Source organism: Merops nubicus, unplaced genomic scaffold (genome assembly GCF_000691845.1).
Source record: "Merops nubicus isolate BGI_N331 unplaced genomic scaffold, ASM69184v1 scaffold14126, whole genome shotgun sequence".
NCBI classification, from domain to species: domain Eukaryota; kingdom Metazoa; phylum Chordata; class Aves; order Coraciiformes; family Meropidae; genus Merops; species Merops nubicus.
In genome coordinates, this window is record NW_008613016.1 from 2,012 (window position 1) to 20,179 (window position 18,168).

General features: G+C 45.6%; 1 protein-coding gene across 1 annotated transcript; it reads right to left on the reverse strand.

The window, feature by feature from the left end:
• Positions 1-727: 727 nt before the first annotated feature.
• Positions 728-15,777, reverse strand: DSTYK (dual serine/threonine and tyrosine protein kinase; the record flags this gene model as incomplete). The annotated part of the gene is made up of 12 exons (XM_008941757.1): positions 728-1,024; positions 2,010-2,144; positions 3,172-3,286; positions 3,776-3,889; positions 4,081-4,213; positions 4,911-5,067; positions 5,314-5,443; positions 5,713-5,889; positions 6,785-6,868; positions 7,253-7,527; positions 9,857-10,520; positions 15,392-15,777. Coding segments are annotated over 12 exons (2,558 nt in total), but the record flags the coding sequence as incomplete, so codon positions are not given.
• Between the last annotated feature and the right edge of the window lie 2,391 nt (positions 15,778-18,168).

The following is an 18,168-nucleotide window of genomic DNA, read 5'->3' on the forward strand; positions in this document are numbered from 1 at the left end:
TAATGACTTTGTTTCACTATTACAATATGTTATCTGAGCAGTCTTCCATTTTACCAGAAGACTGTAAAAGAAAGGTCAGGTTTCTTCAGACATTCAAATAATTATGAAGCAGAAATGGCCAGAAAAAGAGCTTGTTTACAGAAGGAAGAGGTGAAGGATACATCAGAGAAAAATAGCTTATAACTTGGGGTATCTGCACTGCAGTGGAACAGCAAATCAACCCCCTCAGGTAAAACATGGAAGCTTTGCTCCTGTCAATGTAAACATTTTGAGTGCTGCAAGAAGCTCCTACAGACAGATGCTCTCAGCTTCTGGACACTGTCTAGCCCAGAGCCTTCCTCCTCCTCCTCCTCTCACCACGCTGGAACTGGTGCCAGTCAATAAGGGATTGGGACAGTTGTGTGTGGATTGGAGGCCACCCAGGGCCATCAGTTAGTGGGAAGAGGTTTTTACTGAGTAAAGACTGTCGTGATCAAGTCCTGGCAACACAGACTCTACCTGAAACACACAAGATGCTTTTCTTCCATTGGCGTTTGTGTGGGATTGGCAAAAATCCCTTTGAGTCCAAGGGTGGGGATTTTTCCTATCTTACTTGCACAACTCCAGAATAAAAGCTGCAGTGGGTAACTAGCATCAATGGGGTGCACCAGGGGAGATTGCTCTGGCTGCTAGTCAAGGTGGAACATCCCCAAGGTCTCACCTCCACGAGCAATCTTCTGGTTCCTATTACCTGTCCCACTCATGTCAGCCACAAAGAGCTACCTCTGAAGATGCCAACGGCAGAGTTGGGGGGTTTCAGAATATGCCCACACTTAAATTCTTTCTGTGCTTCTTTTTCAGGTGGAGTCCTCCAAGCCTTTGTGTGGGTGCTCAGAGCTGGACTTGCAGAGCCTGTCCATGATCCCCTGCAGCATGGGCTGAACGATGCCCAGGAGAGGGCGCTGGGAGGAGTCCCCATCCCAGCAGGCTTCCATCAGCTGCCAGCACTCCTCATCGAACACCGGCAGGCGCTCCGGACGAACTCCTGCAAGGAGGAGAGAGGGATCCTGTTACCAGCAGAACACCCCCACAGCCTGAGAGCAGCTCTGGCTGCAGCTCGTTGCTTTGGGGCAGGCTGAAGGGACCAGCGTGGACTGTCTGGGGTCTAACGTTCTCCATCAGAGCTGACATTTCAGCAGTGCTGCTGAGGAAACTTCTTTGGGAGCGTTGCTGAAGCCACTCAGGAGGTCATACACACTTCCAACACTTAGAGCCTCCTCTTTGCAGTTATTTGGGAGCAAAATGAACAGCTTCCCCTAGAAGAACACAATTCCCACCACCCCACCTGCTCACAGTGATGCCTTTGGGAGCAAGTTCAACATGAGAACAAGCAGCAAGTGCAGCCTTCTGACCAAATACAAGAGTCACTCATCTGAGTTAATCTTTTTCACATGAGAAGGAGAGAGATTACACAGGCAGGAACTAAGGCCACAGAGTAGTAAACCTTCCAATACCATGACACAGCACAAAGGATTAAACTGCTAGAAAACACCACTACACAAAACCTCCACAAGCATCAAAGTTTGTATTTTGGGAAACAACTATCCCTGTGTGTTTGACTCAAAATCCAGCTTCCTCAGCATGCTGCATGTTGAGCATTGGAGGGGACAGATCTCCACGGCCTCCAGAAACAGCAAGAGATTAAACATTCTTCAGGGGATCAAGCCTGGCTGGTCCTGGGGTCTGGTTTACATCATAACTGTTGTAATACTTTGCCAAGTCTAAGCAGTGTGTCAGCACAGCTCCTGTGACACTATGGCAGAGAGGTGGTTAAGGCTTTTTTTTTAATCCCTGCTAATTTTAGGCTTTTTTTAACTGGAAAAAGTATTACTCTTTAGACTGTCAATGAAGCAATACGACTTGTGACTGCAAAGTAAAATGACAAGAGGATAAAAATGGATTTCCTCATCTTAAATTTTACTCAAGCATTAAGTATCAACCAACAGAGTTCAAATATAAGCCATTTATACCTCTTCTGACATTGTTCCAAAGGTGATCTTTGCTTGCACATCTCTCAAAAGCCTCTGGTAACTTCACGTGTCCTGAGCAAATGTACCAGAACAGAATCCCAAACGCATAAACATCCACTGAGTTATCATATTTCCCTGTGAGAAAAACACATCTGATCAGCAGGGCAAACACCATCTTCAGGACTGCAAACTGAGCTCTCCAAGAAGTAATTTCAGTGTTCCACTTCCTCCTTTTAAGCACAACTTCCCTGCCAGGAGGCAAGCCTTGTAACACACCAGGAGTCATTGCCACACGTGAAGGGATAAGAGAGAAGACTTCCCAGTTCTCAGAGCATTTATACACTTAACCTGTACCAGCAGTTCCCAAGCTGAGGCTCAGATCACTGCAGGTACAGCTGCTCAGGTGCATTTCAGACTTAAACACCAATATTTATAAGACTAGCAGTTCTGCTTGGGCATTTACTCATCTATAGCAGGTTCACCTAGTGAATAAGAAAAGATTGAGCATGTTGAGTGTGTAAGAGCTAAGGCAATGCTCACCTCCAAGGTCAAGGTCTAGCCTGTTAGTCATGAGTATTTCACTGGTAGTAAGAACCACCTAAATAATATTTTTTAGCTTAAACACCAATAGGACAGCTTCAGTTTGACTGCAATCTTGTCACAGCAGGGACAGCATCTCAGACAGAACAGAAGGATGCCTTTAAGAGCAGTACAAACCACTCAGGGCTACTGTAAGATGCTTGCTCAGGAAAAAAAAGCTCCAACAGCAACTCAAACACACTCCACATGTTTGTAACAGCTTGGAAATTCCTTACAGGGGATCCTTTCTGAAGTATTTGCCTAGGAAAGCCAAATGTTTCCAGCTTGCCAATAACTAATGGTTTATCTTTCCAATTGCAAGAGTATTCCTCACTTCAAAGCTTATGAATCCTACAGTTCTTTCAGGTAAGCAAACACTTGAGACTGACACTTAAATACAGCAAAAAAATTACATACCATGCAATGTAAACAAGGAGCCTTCTAGTTTTGGGCTTTGTTTTGTGCTGTTTGGGGTTTTAAATTATTCTTCCCCTCGTAAGCAAGCAGAGCTATTAATTCAAAGTAACAGCCTTCAAAACTGAAGCCAGAGCAGGACCCCAGTGGATTCAATCAACCAGCATACCTGTGAACAGCTCAGGAGCCATATGAATGGGTGTGCCAACAATACTGCCAGACATCATGGCTTCTGGTTTGCAGAACCCCAAGTCAGTGATTTTGGCTCGATTCTTTTTGTCAAGCTGTAGAAGAATTCATACAGAGGCAGCTGATAACCATGCTCCTCAGTTTTCATGTTGCTTTTTAAGATTAAGGTTTTTCCACTACATTTATGTTTGAAGAGTTGGGCATTGTTCTTAAGTAAGCTTCTCTGATTATCTAGCTGCTCTCAGACTTTTGCCTAGTTAAGCTCAGTAACAAGACATGCCTTCACTTGTCTGTTACACAGAAGGTGTGGCTGGGATTTAATAGAACCAGGAACTGGAAGTCCTACTTGTAGCTCAAGCTCTCTGCCTTCAAGAGAAGTCACTCTACTGCTCCCTTTCCCCCAGGCTTTGAGCCTGAAAATGAGCAAGGGAAATCTCATTGCCAGGTTAGCTGTGGTTAAAATTCCACAGATTAAAAGATCCTGTGTGGAGAAAGCTATTACTTCACTCGTATTATGCTTCTCCCTCCCACTAGAAGGGCCTCATAAAACTTCAGGATTAGCCAGACACAGAAATTTTCCTCACCAAGACATTTTTAAGTTTGATATCCCGGTGCACAAGTCCCTGGCTGTGAAGGTAACGGATTCCTTCAACCACATCCAGGGCAATCTGCAGTCGTGTTTCCAATTCTAGCCCAGCCTGAAGAATAAACACACAAGAGATTTCATTCCTCAAGTGAAAGTTACTTTTGCTTACTGTTCTTTGCCCAAACCACTAAAAAAATAAGCAATTCTAGCTTCGTTTCGTGGATTAACAGATATTTAGGTGTGGATTTTTGAAAAATTTTTATATATAAAGTCTATACACATACACAGACAGACTGTTGGTACCTTTAGCCCTGTGTAGAGGTCTCTGTGCAACCGTTCCATTATCAGCAAGACTGCAATGCTGGAGCCCCCTCCATAGCCATAATCTATCACAGAGCCATGCAGATGTACGAGCCTCTCGTGTGTCTGCAGAGACCTAGAGGAAGCACAGCACAGATCTGGTCACTTTTATAGCCCTCCTTCCACCCCAGGCCAAGCCTCACCTCAAAGGAAAAATGCCCACTAGCAGCAGTAAGATACAGCAGTACCACACAGTGTGCAGTAAGAATTCTCAGCTCCCCACAGGCCTGAGGACTGTAGCAATACACAGCTGCCTGAGCCAGTTAAACTCAAGAAAGCCTGTTAAAGATTCTAGTCCTGAAGAACTCCTGTGTTATTTCAGCTGTCTGTACTGCAGCACCTGCCTGCAGCTGTTTGCTGAAGACAAGCTCAGCTTTCTGCAGTGTAGACCCATCATTTTCTTCTGTGAATTCAGAAAGGAGGAAGACTGGGAGAGGAGGGATGATTCAACAGCCAAAAAGAATCAGTGGACAAGTACTGTTTGCTATCATACTCTTAATTCTCATTTGCTCTGCAAAATAGCAAGCATCTGAACAGTGTACACACCAGAGAATCACCTTCAGGCAGGCAGGAGTGTGTTGCCTGTTCCATTTTTGCAGTGCCAATGGCACCCTGTCTTGCCTTACAAAGAGCAGCTCAGCACTTCATGAGGTCATTGACTGCAGAGGGGAACTGTAGCAAGCAAGGTTCTGTCTACACCAACAGCCTTTGTTTGCAGCAGTGAGGTTAAGGAGATCCACGTGGAGATAAGAAAAAGCACTCATGATACACACCTCATGTAGTGAAACTCAAGTGCAAGGTCATTCCAGTGCTTCTCATCTGGAGGAACAACTGATTTCAGTGCACAGGGGAAGTGGCCTCCCCAGCTGTCACACAGATAGACCACACCATACTGTCCTCGGCCCAGCTCCCGGCCCAGCTTTGGTTTGCCTGTAAGGCACAACATCCATTTAGGCAGATGTTACTTCATCTCCTCCTGCACACCATCAGGCTGACAGCCCAGAGCTTGTCCTGGGCCAGCAGCTGCACAGTTCAAGGTGTTCATGTGTAAAACGGGAGGCTCGCTGAAGTAGCTGAGTGAAAAGCAAAACAGCCCTCCTACTCCTTTCCACCCACTGGCTGCTTCAGGAGGAGGGAGCAGAACATAATACTGAGAAGATGAAGCAGAGCACTCACCATGCAACAGCACATCCTGGAGGGATCTGCTCTCCAGGGAGAGTCGTGCCAGCCGAGGAGCGTGATCCTTCCGCACCTTCAGCCACAGGTCTTCTGTCTTCTCCAGCCTGCCAGAGTGGCCATCTTCCAACTATAAAAGATATGACACACACTGTAGTCCTGCCTGGTTTGAAGCCCTGCTGTGATGAGGTTGAGGGTCTGAATGGAGATCCTACTTAAAGCACACCTAGTGTAAAAATAGGATCATCTATCAGGGCACATCAGCGCTGCCTGCACCTACCCCATGGCAGCATTAACAGCACGAGCTGCACTTTTAGCTGGTCTCTGCCATTAAAATTCCTCTTTCTGTAAATGCCAACGTACAAAAAGAACTCCTCCTGAACAGCCCCACGGGCTCACCTGTCGCAGGGAAGCTGCAAAAGCCTCGTGGGAGCTGTTGAGCCTGGTGCGGAACTGGCTGCAGATGCTCTTGGCCAGCTTGGAGGCACTGAGGCTCTCGATGGCATCCTGGGCAACCTTCCTCTTCCAGTCACTGGTGATGGCAGGAGGGCTGACCCACGTGATCCGCTGGATTATCTGGGAGAGCAGGAGACAGAATTAAGGCACTAACAGGAAAAAAGAATGCTAAGGGTCAATTTATTCAGGTTGCTTAGGCTTGTAATAACACACAGTCACAGGGAATGGGGTTAAATAAGCACCTTACAAGAGCTCCCAAACTGGTGAAAGCTACAGCAAAGCAGCTTTTTGCTGGATGGACACACTGTCAGGCTGGGGAAATTTGAGGTGTCAGTATGCACCACTTGCCTTAAATTGCTGGGTGAAGAAGATGCCCTGCTCCACCCTTCATTAGAAGCCACAGAAATCCAGCTGCTGTGTACACCCTGACTGCAGCCTTCTCCAGGTCAAAGGAGGATGCTGAGGGTTTGTCACTGCTTAGTCTGCACTTAGGAAAAACTCAGATTCCTCTCCCCTATCCATACACAGAATCTCAAGATGGGGAAGGCAGTAAAGGTGATCAACGAGCAACTTCAGAAGGATGATGATATAACAGACAAGAATTTAAAACAAAGACCTGAGGAAATGTGGTCTGCTCTGGAGGGAGAGGAGTGAATTGACCTGAATAAAGACACTGCAAAACAAACCAACCAGCCCACAAGAAACCTCCAAACCCAAATAAACAACCAGCTACCCAAAACAAAGAGCAAAAGTTTCAAAACGTTCATCATCATTCCTTTGCTATTTCAGAACAGAAAGAAAAAGACTAAAGAGGTATTTTCTTTAAAGTAAATATTAGCACCCCTGGAAATAAACTACACACAGAGCCTTAGTTTGAGTGGGGAAGCAGCAGCTTCTCACTGCTCACACAGAGTTGAAATTCAGGGAGGTGCTGGGAGTATTCACACTGTTTGCTCAAAAACTATTCTGCTGCACAGTGACATGTACTAGAAATAAATGGTCAAGATGATCATACCTGTTTGATCTGCTCCCACAGCATCCTGGTTACTGTTGAGCCAGAGTGGAAAGTGACTTCAACATGATAGGCTGCATTTAGTATCTGGAAAGCAAGGGAAAAGATGAAAGTATGGGAACTTTGCAAGCCAGAGTCACTGTAACACCTGCTAGACCCTCTGAAAATGAAAAACCAGACACTACATGGGATACTCCATGATCTGCTTGGTTCCATTCATTTGTTGTATTAAGCTCATAGGTGTTTCTAGGCTGTGAACTGATTATACAGATTTAGGAAATGTAACTACAGGCCTTTAAGAGAGTGTTCCCCACTTTTAGGACCTCCCTTAATGACACCAGACCCACACATGCTGCAAATCTATGTTCCTCTGATTCCACTGAGCATCTCTCACCCTCCTGCCACCCATCCTCCTTGGATCAGGATAAAGACAATTAAGAATACTCCAGCCAGCCATTCAAGCCACCATACCTGTTTGAGATAATTGCTTGTGATGTGTACAGAAACATCCTTTGACTTCTCCAAACTCCTTGCAGGATGCACTGAAACCTCCCAAGACTCCTCCAGGCTCTTGAGACATCTCTCCAGAGTCCCTACAAAACTCTCTCTCAGATAGTCCACTGAGCTAATGAGCTTGTTGGCAACTGCTTGGTTCAGTCGAGAAATAATCAGTTCCTGAATTTGCTTAATGCAGCATTTTATGTCCTTGGAACTAACGGGTTCCCCATTCTCAGGAATGATGATATCTGCACAAAAAAAAAAGCAGAGGCCTCTTTTGAATTCAACACAGTGGTTGGAACAACAGCTACTGAGAGCTGCTTTACCAGCTTCTGCCCCAAAAGTTTTTGCTCCTTCAGAGGTTCCTTACCAGGTGGTGTAAACTGAAGCCAACAGTTGTTCTAAGTCATACAAGAACCCTCATGAGGAACAGAAAAACACACACACTGAGTATTGCAAAGCACCAAACGTTTGCCCCTCTGCATGTCTCATGCTACACTGCCAGTTTTACAGCAGGCCCCAAGCCCAGTCCTACAGATCTTGAGCCTTTTGGCACTGTGTGGCAGAAAGTACTGATGCAGCAGAGGAGGTGCAGGAACACCTTGTTACTCCAGCTTCAGGCAAGCTACAAATCACATCTGACCATGGTGGGGAATATTCTCATGCTTTATTCCATTCACTGGTGTTTGAATTCCCAGGACACTCAGCTCAACCCTTGATAAGGCTCTATACAAATATTCTATAGCTACTACAGTGGTGCAGTGATGACAAGTCAACAATCAGCTCAAAAATGAAAGGGCAGAAACACCAAGCTGTCTATCTAACCAAGTACAGATGAGGAAATCCCTCCAGGCCACACTGCAGCCCAGGAGCGTGGCTGGATGTTGAATGTTGTGCTGAAAGTGATGCAACAGCCGTGCCAGTTACATGAAATTTGTCTTAATATCTTGAAAAGGGGGTTACCACTTGGTGTTTTTAAACACTGCAACTACTCTGAGCAACACTTACACTACTACCAGGAGCTGAAGGTCTCTGGATTTTGGCCAACAACAGTCCAGCCCACTTAAAACAAATCCAGTGATCGACAGATGGCATTAGCTCCTCCAAATAACACCTTCCTTCCTGTGGGCTCTTGCTTCAAATACTGATACTTCAAATCTTTTACAGATTTGGGGCACTGTAGTACCCGAGTTCAGGGTTCTGCATGTGCAAGAGTGTTTAGGGGCAGCACAAAGTAAAAGTGTGACAGACAGAACACAGGAATTATTACCCTGCCAGCTAATGGAGCAGTAGCAGCCCTAGCTAGGGAGAATTAACACACTTGCTACACTGTCAGTGTGTGTGTGTTGGGGTTTTCTGCAGCATGCAAATAGGTTATGTTGCAATTAAAACAAGCTCTTTGAGAACTACACTTGGTATGGGCACTACAAAGCCAATTTTTCAAGAAACAGGGAAGATCTGGCTGCACAGAAACAGGAAAGATCCATTTCCCACCTGCAGCCCCAGAAAGATCCAGATCCCAACCTGCAGGATTAAACACAGTCCATTTTTAGCTCTTCATCTCAGGTATTGCACTCCAGTTTGAAACTGGGAAGCCAAGACAAAAGGATCCTGTGTTTTGCCTCAGCAGAGCATTCAATTCACAGCCCCAAGTTTCTTCTAAACAAATAGCCTAGAGTTGTTCCAGATTTTATTTTAATCAGAGAAATCTTTCCCCACCAGCCCAGTGAATTGGATTTCCTTGGAACAGAAAGGACTGTTACAGTAAACCTTTGCTTAGCAAGCAGAGGAGAAAAGAGCTGTGGAGTATCAACCTACACATCTTCCCTTTGTTTATGACAGACCACATATCCCTGCAGACAAAATCTGGATAGCCTCTCACCCTCCACAGTTTACTCATCATTCTGTGTGCTTCCAGCTTGTGGGTTCCTGAAGTTTTGGTACCAGAAGATGTAGTGAGAATTCTCACTCCATTTCCCAAAAGCACCCACTAAATTCCAAGCACAGGCCTCAGGAGCACAATATCCTGGGCTGGTTTTTTTGTTTTGAAGGAAAACCCTACATACCCAGGAGATTTCATTTTAGAAAGTTCTACACCCAAAAGTCTTAAACCTCTCAAAGAGCACTTAAACCTCTCAAAGAAAACAACCAGAAAGTACAAATCCAGCCTTCACTGCTAAAACTCAAACAGGTTTTTTTTTTTTTCTTATGACAGATTAGTTCCCAAGTCTCAACACATCCACTGAGGCAGAGTTGGAAGAGCTCTTTTCTTCAGCAGAACATGGAATTAAAGCAGAGAATTAAAATATCCTAACCCAGAACTGTGCAGTAAGCTCAGGGGAGCGGGGGGGAAAGTCTGATTTATAGGAAACCAAGCCTTTAACATGTTCAGGCCTCTCATTTAAAGACAGTGCTTTTTATTCAGGAGCTACTGCAGAAAAATCCTTTATGCCTGAGCTCTGAAGTCACTTGTCTAGGCTGCCACCCAACTAGCCCTTAGATGCCAAATATTACCCTGCCACTCTCCCTTCACACCCCCAATTTCAGCCTTCCCGTTGCTCTCCTGCCAGCAGTTACCTTTGAATTCCATATTAGCAGCATCCTCCAGGAGCTCCTCTTTCATATTGCTGAGAGTCTCCACGATCATGTCCTTCATCTCCTCCTGCTTGCGGTTGGCAATGTTCATCAGAGACTCGTAGAGCTCGTTCTCCTTCTTGCGGGTGTACTCCAGCCTCTTGGGGGTGATCTGCAGGTCCCTCTGCATGTCAAAAGCCTGGTTGATGAAGATGTTGAGGCAGCGACAGTGCACCTCGTTCAAACTGGTGGCTGCTTCCACCAGGTGCTTCTGAAGCACCTGCCTGGAAAAAGTGCTCAGGAGACGGAGCTTCTCCAACTGCTCCACCAACATGCTCTGGGCATCAGCCTCAGGATCAGGTGCCCCACAGCTGCAGTGGTTGGTGCTCAGGTACTCCAAGTCCATCAGCTGGCAGTAGAGGGAAGACTTTTCGTTATCAGTTTTTAAGGGAGAGATCAGGTCAGCCCCCAGCTCTGGCACTTTGAAGAAGAAAATGGGTAAAGAGAATTTCTCTTTGATTTCACGCAGTTCGTTCTCGTCTGATGAGGAGAGTTCAGCCTCGCTGATGGCAAAGATGACAACAGGCAAGACCTGGTTCACATACTCTCCCAAGGTGGCCTCAGCAGATTGGAACCCACGACACGGTGCTACCACAACATCTACTTCCTAGCAAGTGAGGGAGTGGGGAAAAAAAAAAGAACAGGTTGGTGCAAATCCTTTAAAAAAACTGATACCTGCAAAACTAATTGGTTCACAAAGTGTGAAATCAGAAACATTCAAAGCCTTTCAGAGTCATGGAGTCTCACAGCACTGTGCTTCAGTCTAAAGCCCACCTGCAAGGTTGATTCTCAGCCCTCTCCAGCAATCTGAGGAGACAGCCCCATTACCAGTTGTCAGCACAGCTCCCACCAGTGGAAAGCAGGACACTAGTCACTACTGCCAAGACAAAGCACAAGGACTGAATCCAGGGAGTTCACAGCCAAAGGGCAGATGAGGAGGAACAGAGGGTTGTGACAAGCTTCCTTTTGATTTTCTTCAAAACCAACCAAGATCTAAGGAGGTTAAATATTTACTTATTTTCTGACTGCATAGTTTCAGCACTTCACTCATATGCTCCTGCTGCCAGCACTTCTTACTAACCCTGCTGAAAAAAAGGCCAGTTCTGAAACCTGCTTCCTTCTCTTTCAAGGGAGGAGATGAGGCTCACCTTTGAATATGCAAGAACAGGGTTGGAATTGCATGTCTCACTCTACTAAAATAAGGCAAGAAAATGTTAAAGGCTTTTAACTGAAAAAAATTTAAGTTCCATCTTCCCAACCCCTAACAGGGAGGTGATAAGAATTCTTCCATCATTTTTCCCCATGGAGAAAAATGAAAGGCTGGACCATGTCTGACTGCTCTTGGAGCTAAGAGGAAGTCCTCAGTGCCAGGGCCCTGGGCTCAGACCTGCCTGAAGGCCAGGAGGCTGAGCAGCATGGGATGTGCAGTGCTGCAACGTTCACCAGGACAGATGACTCACAGCAGTGACTGTAAACAAAGGAGGAAGCCAGTGCTGTCTCTAGGAGACAGGGAGAAAACCAACACAGACAACCAAGCACAGCGTGAGCAACTGGTCCTTCTGTTGCCATAGAGGCCTCTCAGGCTTTTCCAAAGAGGATTAGCAACATTTCTTACCCACCTCTTGTTTTTAAATGTCCTACAGAAGTTGAAGCACCATCTCTGCAGCCCCACGCTATTAGGAATTGAGTCTTCCTCTGTGGGGAACCCCTATGACTCAGGCTGGATTCCTAAAATGTTTAAGCTGGTTCTCACAAGGTCACACTGCTGTAAACACACTGGATCACTTCTGACAGAGCTGTAAGCCTGCAACAGCTGTCAGGTAGTTTCATTCCTATTTTTTCTTCACTAAAAGGCCCTTTTTAAAATATCAAAGCCTCCCACCCAGCAATCTGAACGCCAGGTACTCAAACATCAGAGCTACAGCTCCTCCACTTAAAACATGATGCAGAGGTGCCACCAACAGCAACACAAAAGAGAGAGGTGAAAGAATGATGCAGACACCACATACTCACCTGCAGATTCAAAACTCCCAGTGCCAGGATGACCACTGCATCCCCAAAATTGAAATCCAGGATGAAGTAGGTCTTGACCTACAACGGGAGCCTCACTGAACGCATTCAGGGACCACTGAAATGGGCCATTTCCCTGAGTCAACAGAGTGCCTCATTTCCAAACCAGTTAAAAGAACATTCATTTGCTCCATCCCAAGAGGACCTTGTCCTATTTTGCCAGGCTGCGGGCAGTGTAATCACTGTTTGCTTAGTTAACTGAGGTGCTGAGAAGCTAACCCAATTTAGTCAGATTTTTATCCAAACTCCTACTGAGCAGATTATGATTGAAGGCCCAGCTCAGTCTTTTTCTAAGCCAATTTGAATACTCTGACTTCCAAGAATAGCCTGTGAATCACTCAGGTCTGACAGTTACTGCATTTATTACATATGTGAGCTCATTTCATTGCCTGCCCATTAATCTGAGATATGTATATACCCCTAGGTTCTACTTAGAACTTTTGGTTTTGTTTCCACACACATTCCCCTCCAATTTTTCTGAAATCTTGCCAGTTCATTTTTTTTATTTTTCACCTTTCTGTACTAATGCCACAACTAAATACATTAAAAAAAATCCTCTCCAGAAGAAGATAAAGTCACGTTCTTCAAGTTTTAAGCAGGATGTACATTAAAAGAACCACCTAACAGGTACTTAACCACATTCTTTGCTCCTTGTAGCAACTACTAATTCAAATGACCTGAATCATTCCTATGCTACCTGAAGAAATGCAACAGTATATCCAGAATAATTCAGCCCTTCTGTTAGAGCTCATAGAACCATCTTGTATTTGTTTCTCCAGCTTTTTGTCAGAGCAGCTGAAAATTTTTCCTTCCCTACAAGCCGTGGCTGAAACTTTTCAGCCTGACACTCAGAGTCACATGAAGCCCAGAGCAGGGTGAAGGCATGAAGAGGGAAAAGGAAAGGGCTTTCAGCCCTGGTACCCTCCTCCCATTCAGCTGGACCATTCAGGAGAAAACCAACCCTTCAGAGAAGTCTACATTGACTTCCAGGCACGGCCGATAAGATTTAGGGAAACAGCCAAGTGTTTACTCCCACTATAAATCTAATAATCTGTCTGGCTAAATGGATTATTCCCCATGACCTAGATGCATTCCTGTGCCCAGTGATCCCCAAGGAATACAGCAGCTTTGCCAAAGTTTTTCCTCCCCTAATATTTTAGGTTTAAACACAACCAAGTTCACGTACCTATGAGCAGAATGCAGTGTTCTCACAGCAGCTGACCCCTGCAAATGAAATTTTTGGCTCCCTCCTCCTCACCCCCTTTTCTGTGAAACAAGTTTTGATTATATCATCCTTCAGGAGCACAGAAAAGCAAACATGGCCCCATCCTGGCTATCAGCCTAATGGGAAAAAACCTTTCAGGGTGCTCCACGGGCAGTTTGGTATTAAAAAGTTCTATATTCTACACTTGTATTGCATTTATCTCCACATAAAAGCAGTTCAGTTAATAGTTGGATATTGTTAACTCATGAATAACTTAGCCTGTCTCTGCTGGAGTCATGGCTAATGAGTTTGGGTTTAGCAAGCCAGTATCTGCACCAAAGAGCATGAGTCAGGCTCTCAGGAAGGGATGTGCAGGCCTGAAAAGCTGCCCAGCATTCCCCAGGTCCCACTGACAGCTCCTCCAACAGCAGATCTGCTGGTGGGCAACTGTCCTCACTATGGCAAATGAACATGGCCTCCAACAGGAGCCCTCAACAGAAATTCTCATCTCTTCCCACTGTTCAAGTCCACAACAAGGACCTGCAAATGTTTCTTCAAACACTAATAAGGTGTTTGAGCATCTAGAATGTAAGGTTATCATGAAACACAGAGCTACTTACAAGGACTCTGCTGGTGGGTGAAAAACAGATGAACATTCAGGGATTGTAGGTAAGAGGAGTAAAATTCAGATTGATTTTCCTCTCTCTGCCTAAAAGGTGCTGAGCTCCTCCCAATTATTTGGTTCCTCAGCAAACCTCTGCACTGAATCTCATGTTATCAAGTGCACAACTGTTATCAGACTCCTACTTTTGTCCCACAAGTTAAAAAAAAAGGCAGAAGTTTCCTTCAGAGGAGTTCTGAAGATGTACAACTTTGTACATGGTGTGCAAAAAACCCTTATCCATCATTGCTCCAGATACATGTTCCACTAGTTCCAGAAGTAGTGTCCACAACTTGCTTCTAAAACTTCATTGCCTTGGTGTACACCAAGAAGAGCTGGAGAACTTACATTAGCTAGAAGGGTGGAAAAACCCAGGTCTCTCAAGAGGGGGTCAGACTCCTGTAACTCAACAGGAAGCCCAACTACCTCCTAAAATGTACCATGCTCTCTGATCAGCCTTAAAAAAAATGATTTTTTTCCCCCCCCCCTTCCTTTAGCCCCTTGAATTCATGTAAGGAGTCCTTTGAATCCATCTGAAGCTAGCTGTGATTCACCCTCCCTCCCTCTGTCTATTGGAAGAGCTTTTTATTTCCCCAATGCTTTTCAAATTAATCTGACTAGCTGTTTTCATCTAAGTGCCCTAAATATAACCAAAGCCAGACAGAGAGATCTTTGTCACTCACATGTGAAATCTGAAAGAGGGTTGTAAACTGCAGCCTATCTAGGCTGGCCCATATAAAAATATAACCACGTAAAATAAATGTAAAGCTAAATACTCTTTTTATGCCTGTTCTATGTATTTTACAGCCAAATACAATGTTCCAGAAGCATTATGCTGCAATACCAAAGGCTTGACATAAGATATGAAAGGCACTGAAAGGTTATGGAAGCTATAAAATGTCAGGAAATACAAAAACCTTGCCTTTAAAGATGTTTGCTAAGCACCAACTGCAACACAGACAGGATAGGAACATGTTTTATGGGCAAATAAAAGTTACAAAGCAAGATACTACCAACATTAGAAACAGCACTGAGAACAGACTCCCACCTGCTTATTCTGAACACCTTCAATTTCCACTGACACCACAAAGATGTCAAAAGCCACCCTCTTAAGTGAAGTCACATCATTTTATCAGGTGCTGGAATGAAGCTTTTCTTCTGACAAGAAGCTCTTAAGGACAGAGGTTAAAAAGGACATAGCCTTACACAACAGCTTCTTTCCAGCTACTCCCAGACAGCAGAGCTAACTCTGAATAACCTCAAAAACTGGAATAAAAATTCAGATGTAACCCCAACTGCCTTCTGCATAACTTGGCTTCTGAGACAGGTGGAAACTTTATGAAGGAATGCCACTGCCAGGAGTCAGGATTGAAACAAAAGCACCCAGGCACAGAGAGTGATGTCCAGTTAAAATCCTGACACCACACCTCCAGCTTCTCTCTAATTAAAACATTCCTGTGCTGGAGTGTTTACACCATTCACTTTATTAGGGAGCAATGTCCCATCTTAAGCTCACCACGACGAGCCACGGCCACCTAGTTACCTTCAGCAGTGAGTAGGGCAGCATGACCTCCAGCTCTGCTATCCGGTGAGCAGGATCTTCACCATCCCCACCAACCTCCAGGTCCTCCTCGGGTATGGTGTCCCAGTGCCCTCTGTGGGCTGCCATCATATGGACCAGCTCATACTGCTCAGGCAGTGCCAGGCTGACCCGGGTTTGGGTCCCGTGGGTGAAACGGATGCGGCGCCTCTTGCAGTTCTCCTCGTGGCTGATTTTGGTGGTGGGCAGCAGCTTCTCACCCAGCAGCAGGTTGAGTAACTGGCACTTGGCGTTGCAGTTCTGGCCAAGAATAAGGAGGCAAGGGTGCCAGCTCACAGTCCTCTGGAGATGCTCTTCCTCGTGGCGAGGGAAGGAGATGAAATTTTGCCCTAAAATCGAGGACAGGCTGCATCAGAACAGGCTGGGTGTGAAGTCTCCTCTCTGTAAGCCAGCTGGACACAAGAGTTCAGCCATCACTGCCCCACAGCCCACCAGGAAACCCACACAGCACCAAGAATTTGCTTCTGTGGCCCAAGAGTAGTGTCAGCAACTCAGCATTTCTACTGCAGCAACACAGAGGTCTGCAGCAGGCTGATTCTCACAAAGCCACCAGGACTGTTCCCCTCCCAACTTCACTGCAGTGTTTACACAGAGCTCCCCTCAGCAGGTGAGCAGAAGACTCATGGTAGGCCTATAAAAGTCAAGAGAAAATAGTCATCAATGTCTAAACAACCAAAGGGCTGATTTTGCCTTGGGTTGGAGCAGTGTTTCACCTTGCTGCAGGGTTCAGGGAGACTCAATGGGTCACACCAGGGCTAACTCTTCCCAGGTTTTCATGGCTTGGCTGTACAGACCTTTCCCACCGTGTATCAGAAATAAATTCAACTAGGAAACAGTGACAGTTCCACCCACACACTTAAAAACATCAATACTTTACATCTACCAAATCCCAAGAGTATTACTGCTCAAGCTCACTGACCAAAGTCTAGGATTATTGCCACTCAAGCAGCCAAACCTCCCCTCCAGCCTCACAGAAAGGCATTCTTGCAGATTTTGCTTCTCTACATGAAGGAAATGACAAGACTGAGTTTGCTGAGACGTGGTAGCAGAACTAAAAGCCTCTGCCAGCAATTCCCTGTGACAGAAACACAATCAGAGCATCTAAAGAAGCTGTCACACCTTCACCAGCCTGCCCAGAGAGGAGCCCAGGGGAAGACACTCTGCTGGCAGCCAGAAGGCTCCTGGTGCAGTCTGAAACACAGGGAGAAACAGCCTCACTCCTCTGAGCACACTAACTGTGCATCTTCCCAACCTACACAGCTGAGCTAAGCAGGCACAGTTTGCCAGATGTTCATTTTAAGAATAAAATTTAAGCTGCAGAAGGAAATGACTCAACATCTGTATCTTTGGGGTAGCAGGACTCCCTGTAGTCACTCCTTGCCCATCTTCCATCTGAAGCATCAGTGGTTCCATCCCACTAACCAGGCCCTTTGAACTCTTAGCCCATGACACTGCAACTCTCTGCACAGCCCCACCAAGTCAGTCTGAGTGGTGAATTTAGCTTCTCTTTTTTTCCATGTCCTAAACAGCCTTTCCCACGCTGCAGCAGCTCTGAGTTACCTTATGCATAGCAACAGAACAATTCTGGGAGTACCAAAAAAAGGGACACAAACAAATTCCCCATCTGCTGCACTTCAGCACAAACCCTGTGAGTCCAGAGCAGCCAGTGTGCCCCCACAGCCACAGGGCTGGTCCCCAGGCCCAGGTCTGAAGCAGATGGCACCAAGAATGACCTAGCAAATAGGGACACCAGTCCCCAGAAGAACAGCCAAATCTGAAAGCTGTAAACCAAGATATGAGCTATAAAACAAGATCCTGTCATACATCAAGATATTCCTCAAGACTGTGAACCAAGAACAAAGAATCAAGAACCAAAGAATAAGAACCAAGAACAGCATACAGCATCTAGTCCTCCTTCTCACAGCATTCCATTCCTCTTTAAACAGCTTCTGTAGCATCTTGTCTAAGATCTACCTTTCCCTCAAACCTGCAGTCAGGACACAGAGCTGCTGGAGTTCTCTCCATCAGAGGAATCCTTCCAGCCCTAACAAGACTCAGTGGAAAGCTTCTCTGTGCCTCAGCAAGCTCCTCTCCTGCACGTCTGCCCCACACAGGCACAGACCCCCAAAAACCAACAGTCTGGAAAAGGTTAAGGAGGACATCACTTGTTGAAGTGTGACTCTCTTTAACAAGCCTTTCAAGGTCTCAACCATAGCAGAGTGGCCACATCAAGTGACTGAAGGGCAGAATCTGGCTAGCAGCTCACAAAAGCAAAAAAACATATCAGTAAGAACCCACAATAAAACATTTAAGCCTTCATCTACAAGATAAAGAACTTCTTTGATGTGGTAACATCTACTGAAGCTTCAGCTGGGATTCAGACATGTTTTTCAGCTACCAAGCATGAAAAAAGCAATTCAGAAGGAGCTGTGCAGGCCACAAAACCTCCTCTGCCCAGGCTTCTGGAAAGGCAGATTGCATCCTCCCCTCTTGCTGGGTAGCCTCTGGATTTATAGGTACCTAATATCAGCACAAAATTATTGCAATATAGAGGCTTAGCTGAAAATATGGAAGCACAGAGTGGATCTATAAATACTACAGCTTTAAAACACCTTTCACCTTCTCACACAGACAGCCTCCCTGTGCTCAGCATTTACCCAACACCTTTCCTACCAGTTCCAAAGCCATTTCATTGAACAGTGTTGGTAGGTGAAGCACCA